This window comes from Python bivittatus, unplaced genomic scaffold (genome assembly GCF_059951505.1).
Source record: "Python bivittatus isolate LINGU-HERP-01145 unplaced genomic scaffold, Pbiv_v1 ctg000070_np1212, whole genome shotgun sequence".
NCBI classification, from domain to species: Eukaryota; Metazoa; Chordata; class Lepidosauria; order Squamata; family Pythonidae; genus Python; species Python bivittatus.
In genome coordinates this window covers 452,202-458,224 of record NW_028277034.1, presented here as the reverse complement: position 1 = coordinate 458,224, position 6,023 = coordinate 452,202, and the positions used below count along the sequence as shown (strand labels likewise).

At 51.6% G+C, this 6,023-nt stretch overlaps 1 protein-coding gene across 1 annotated transcript; it reads right to left on the bottom strand.

Annotated features, from left to right (window-relative positions):
• Nucleotides 1–233: 233 nt before the first annotated feature.
• On the bottom strand, nucleotides 234–1,278 carry LOC148216824 (uncharacterized). The gene is made up of 2 exons (XM_088133241.1): nucleotides 470–1,278; nucleotides 234–359 (listed from the first exon to the last, which is right to left on the bottom strand). The coding sequence occupies exons 1-2, from the start codon at nucleotides 1,178–1,180 to the stop codon at nucleotides 234–236; spliced, it is 837 nt and encodes a 278-aa protein (XP_087989367.1). The 5' UTR covers nucleotides 1,181–1,278.
• Between the last annotated feature and the right edge of the window lie 4,745 nt (nucleotides 1,279–6,023).

The window sequence follows — 6,023 nt, the reverse complement described above, 5'->3', positions numbered from 1 at the left end:
CAGGATCGGTCGGGGTCCCTTATAGCCGGGAATCGCCGGCCCCCGTCCTTTGTGCAGCTCGCCAAGACCCCCTGCCTCGAGGGGCACTGCACCATCCGATGCCGCTTGCCTCCACACCGGTAGCAGGTCCCTGCAGTCTGCCGGGCGTTTCCAACCTCGATCCTTTGCCGTCGGCTCCTGCGCCTCGCCTCCGGTGCCGCCTCACTTTGGTCCGCTGTGGCTGGTATCGGGGCTCACGCCTCTCGCTTCCCCGGGTCTCCGGCATCCCCCGCCGTCTCCACCAGCCAGCTCCACTTCACTAGAGCCTCCAGGTCGTCCCTACTGGGTGCTCCCCCCTGGATCTCTGAGTGGAGCCTGTCCTGCGCAGGGAGATAGGCTTGGGGCGCCCCAAGAGCTCGCTCCTTGAGCTCCTGAATCGGGGCGCTTCTGCTGGCCGCCGACCCCCCTTCACGCTCCCCGTCAGGCTGACCACTTCTGCTAGCCTGGTCTCCACGCCGCCCTCTGCGGCTGCCCCAGCCGGGGCCCTGGGTCCGCCACTCCATGCCTCCCGCATGCCCGGTACAGCTGTCGTCTGCTGCTGGAGGTCGCCCTCCAGCCCGTCCAGCCTCTCCTCCGGCTCCTGGCTCCTGGACCCTGCGCCGCTGCTCCCGGGAACCGCACGTCCCGTCAAGCCCTCTGGCTCCGTCCCGCTGCTGAGCGCCCGCTTGGTGCCCTGCGAACTGGCCGTGGTTGTGGGTCCCCTCTTCCTCACGCTAGGGACTGGAGTCATCTGCGCAACCTCTGGTCTAGGCTCCGTGCAGTTTCTTGAGGTCGTATCCTCACTGCTGCCGGTATCGCCCGATTCCTTCTTCGCCTGCGACTCTGCCCCTGGGGCCTTGCCCCGCTGGAAGATGGTCTGCAACATCACTTGGACAGCATCCATCCGCTGCTCGATCTTGGCCTCCAGTCGGGTGAATCGTTCCTCACGCTCTCGGGCCTCGGGTTCCGAGTCACTACTCGTCGCGACCCCCCATGCTGGCGACCCGTTGGGGCTCCTGCCCCCGCCGAACGACCACCCATCCTCTGGCGCCCTCTTGGCTGTGTCCGTGCGCCATTCGCCCCGGACTGGTCCCGCCATCACGCCTTCGGATCTGGGCTCCTGGTAGCCCAGCTGGCATGCGGTTTCCCCATCGCTTGCCATCTCCTGGTGCCGTTAATCAATTCCTCTCCGGTCTTGGCTGCAGGGAAAGAAAGGTGAGCGCTCCTCGGTGTGTACCGGGTAGCACTCAATGTGAGTCCTGGCTTTATGTAAGGTTTGCCCCGTTCGACAGAGAAACTCTCGTGACACGTGTGGTTCACAAAGAAGGTTTACTCATGCGTAACGTAGTAGTCACAAGCAAAGCCAGGACTGGCTTGGTACAATTGCATCACTTGTTATATTCCCCCCTTCCCGCGCTTTTTTCCCGCCCCGCGATCACGTTGCTGCTGCGGATTATTGGCGCTCCTAATAATCCCCCTTGATTGTCCATGATGGCAGGTTCGGTCAGGGTCCATTGTCCTTGATGGGCAGTCCCCCCCGGCTTGGGTTGGTCCCTCCCCGTTACGTGCAAGCCCGAGGGTTCTGTGCTGCGCGCGATCTTGTTTCGCTGCCTGCGGCCCCGTTCATTGTTGGCTCGCGCCGTTATCAGTCTATAGTTAAAGCTTCCGCTGCGGTTTTCCTGTTTGGCTGGGCGCAGGTGGCCCGTTAATTAGCGGCGCTTTCAGTTCCTCTTTTCCTCGCTAGCTGCCGCCGGTGGAGTTCGCTGGCTACGAGCTTCCCCGAAGCCCCGTGCTGACCGAACCTGACACCAACTACATTTTCCTCTTCCATATTTCCAACTATGGCATTCCAGTCTCCAGTTACAAACAGCACATCTTGCTTGCATGTTCTGTCAATTTCAAATTGGGCTTGATAATCTCTTCCTCTTCTTCTGCATCAATGGTTGGAGCATAAACCTGAATGTATATATGGAACTCCTTCAGGTTCGAAGAAGACACACTGTTGTGCAATTCATCTATGGACATAGAGGTGGCTCTGCAGTCCCAATCTGGAAGCACAGAATTGAGCACAATGGGGGCACTAGAAGTTCATTGTTACAATAACTGTGGGTGTTATTCTGTGATGCCACTCACGATTTTCCATCAGTTTTTGTCGGCACCTGTCTTCAAAGCCAGTGGAGGCTTCATAGCATAGGGCTCGCCAGTGGGTCAATAGCTGCAGCTTCTAGTTCCCTTGGCTGGACATCACAGTGGCATAGGGTTTGCTTCACAGCATCTTTGTAGCACTTGCATAGCCAATCTCGAGGTCTCTTCCTAGACTCCAGTACACTATAGAGCAGGGGTTCTCAAACTACGGTCCGCAGGCTGGATACGGCCCGCCAGGGTCATTTATCTGGCCCGCCCACCTGATTGGCCGCCGCTGCTGTCTCTCAGAAGCTGTCAGGTTTAGCCCGGGGAACTCCAGGAAACCATGCAGATTCAATCCAGCAAGGTTTATTAGCTACAACCTCTATCAAGAATCTTCCCAGACTGGAACCAGTTCCCAGGGTCTGTCAGTAAACATAGCCTGCATTCCTCAGGGAGGTGCCAGCCTCATCCTCTTATCTCTTCCCCGCGCTTCGGGAGATGAAAGAACATTCTTCACTCCCCGATTCTGGCCTCCACTATTCCAGTCCATCACATAAGCGGAAGTGTCGGGGCTGTGTCCGGAGCTGCAGGCGATGCACGAGGAGGGAGATCGCAGAGCCGGACTATTCTACATGGCAGGTATACCAGGTCCGGTGGCTCTCCTCCTCTCCTCGTACTCCGCAGGAGGGATCCTCCGTGCAGGGTGATCGGTGTGTCGTTCTCCAAACTGCTTGTGTCATTCTTTCTCCCAATTGCCCACCCTGTTCTTGCAATCCCTCGGAAACCATCTGGCCTTCCCCAGGTCGCATGAGTACAGGCGCCCTATTTGGAGAATGGTAGGAGCCCCGTTCTCATGGTGCTTGGGGTTTGCATTTTATGTTCCTTCCTGTTTTGCCCACACAATGGATTTCTTTGGGAATGTCATTAAAATATTCCCAATAACCTGCTGCCATGACTAGGTTTTAGTCAACAGAAGGCACTCTCAGTGCCTGAAACTTATTTCCAAGATTAAATTCCAGTTTTACAGGAACAGTCCTGATTTTGGGGAAGACATCCTCGAACTAATGGGAGGGCTCAAGGTAGAGCAGGTAGAACAGTATGGGAACAAGTAGCCAAAGAAATGATGTCTTTCCATCACTCATCAAGTCTCGGGGTACCTTATGGTAGAAGGGAACATGGGAATGAAGCTATTCCATTATCCATTTTACCGGCTGATTGATTAGTACTAGTCTGCAGAAATCCAGAATAAGAAGCAAAGTTAGTGTTTCCTGTATCTCTTTGCTGACAACTAATGGATTTTTGCAGATCAGGTCTGATAGCCTTATTATGATGGAGAGAGTGGTCAATTGATTGTTAGTCATTTATTAAATTAATTTGGCCTGGAAATAATTTTTCACAGAGTGTAAAAGCACAACAGGGAACAGGAATGTTTGGAACTACTTAAACTTGCTTCATTCCAGAGAAGCTCTTCTAAACATCTTTGTGTCCTTTTTTTTCTGGTAATTTTTGCCTGTGACTTTGGGGAAATTGATTTGTAGATTTGTATACATGTATGCATTTTTTAATATTCATATATCCAAGTTTTTATTTTTGGAAATCAGGTCAGCCTACTTCTTTGCAAATTATCAGGACCGCAGAAAGTATTGTACTCAGTTTCTGTTTCACTTTTTCTTCTCTTCTGTTCCTTGCATTTATATCCAAACTCTTCTTCCTTGCCCAGACCTGTTCCATCATCTCAAATTCTTTGTACAGGTAGTCATCGCTTAACAACCATTCATTTAGTAGTTATGCTCAGTCCCCAAAGTTACAGCTGTTGCAGCACCCCTCCAGTCACATGATCAAAATTCAGGCACTTGGCAGCCCGTCCACACTTACAACCACAGGGGCACTTCAACTCATACTTTCTCATACTCCGTGGGAGGGATCCTCTGTGCAGGGTGATCGGTGGGGTCCAGGGCGCCATATTACTTTCTCCATTTGGGCTGTGTGGTTGCCCGTCAAGTAGGAGAATGGCCACTGGCACTGACCAATAATGCGGGGGGCAGGGGGCAGAGGGGATGGGATGGGGGGAGGATAACATTTACTGACACTGACCACCAATGCAGGGTGGGGTTTATGTTGGTTAAAATTGTTCTTTATTTTAATTATTGTATTGTTTTTTTCCTGTTTTTTTTTTTGGTACTACAAATAAAATATGTGCAGTGTGCATAAGAATTCATTCATGTTTTTTTCAAACTATTATTGTGAGCCACCCAGAGTCACCCGTTGGGGGAGATGGGCGGCATACAAGTTTAATAATAAATAAATAAACAAACAAATAAATAAATAGTCCGCCCCCCCAACATTCTGAGGGACTGTGAACTGGCCCCCTGTTTAAAAAGTTTGAGGACCCCTGCTATAGAGCAACTGGCAAGGCATACAGTGGTCATCCATTCTGATGATGTGTCTCACTCACCACATCTGAGCTCTGATAATCAGGGACTCAATGCTGGTGGACTCCACATGATCCAAGACCTCCAGGTTGGAGACATGGTCTTGCCAACAAATGCTGAGGATGGAGCAGACAGCGTGCATGTGAAATTTCTCCAGTTCTTTGATGTGTCTTCGGTACAGAGTCCAGGACTCACATCCATTTAGGAGAGAAGATTATAACCACAGCTCTGTAGACATTCAGCTTTGTGGAGGTACAGATGTATTGATTGAGCACTGGCTGGCTTTGCTGATCCTGGAGTCAATTTCTTTGTCCAAAGATCTGCCATCTGTGATTAGTTAGCCAGATGTTGTGGGGCAGGCAATGTTTAGGGTACCATTTCTAACTCCTGCCCTCATGTATGTATGGCTTAGGATTGTATGGCTTAGGAAACTGAAATGAAGCAGGAGACCAACTTATACATTTCTGCCACTCCAATGATCTCCTCATAGCTAACACTGTCTTCAAATAAGGGCAGTGCTATCCTAGAAGGGCTCCCAGTCGCACAGGATGCTGCCAGACATTCCTGCTGCCCTGGGTACTAAGATGAATGACCACTGGTCCAAGGGCCGCCCATGTGCAGGTTTGTGACTACAACTGCCAGTGGTCATCTCCACCCGTTGCTTTGCCATTCCCCCATCGCTGCAGGAGCAATGATCGTGAAACTGAGCAAACTCAGGGAGGCAGTGAAGGACAGGAAGGCCTGGCGCGATATGGTTCATGGGGTCACGAAGAGTCAGACATGACTTAATGACTGAAAACAACATCGCTGCAGGGCCCAACAAATTAGATTTGGATTGAGATGATTTGCAGATGAATTGTAGATGAAGATGAATTGCACAACAGAAACCTGTGCGTGATGGAGTTTTACGTGGAACAGCTGTTGCACAGGGGCAGTCCCATTCTCTCAGCATAAGAGACCTTAATCCAGTGGCACAGAGAACTGTTATGGCTGGAGACCTCTCCTGCTGCAGTGGATGACCAGGATGTCTAAGCGTCTTGTCGTGCTCTTAGCACTCTGCAATGTCTGCCGGGACTGCCTTCTTGACCACTGAACCATTGATCAGTCTCCTCCGCTCAATCTGCCAAGGCCAGACTTCACACACTGGGATAAACAAATCCCCTATCTCATCAAGAGTCAAAGACCCGTCAGCTACCCTCACCTGGTTTGGCCCATCTGCCAAGATGGTTTACCGGGGTGTGGCTGCTGCACATCTTACAGCTACGTGGAGCCACAGGTGAGAGCTGAGCGCCAGGTGGGGACCAAAGGTGAACAAGCAGTCCTAGAAAGAGCATGGCAGGCCCCTCCACCAGAGGTGCCACCCTCCCTGATAGTCATATTAAAAGGTTGTCCACAAAATCTAATCAACATTATTCAATATTATTTGGCAGATAGGAGTTGCTATTC

Bases quoted from the DNA above. Each gene is read 5' to 3' on its own strand.
- LOC148216824 (XM_088133241.1), bottom strand. From the start codon at position 1,180: ATGGCAAGCGATGGGGAAACCGCATGCCAGCTGGGCTACCAGGAGCCC. The intron at 360-469 runs GTCAGCCTGACG...CTCCCTGCGCAG, and splicing joins AGACCAGGCTAGCAGAAGTG to GACAGGCTCCACTCAGAGAT.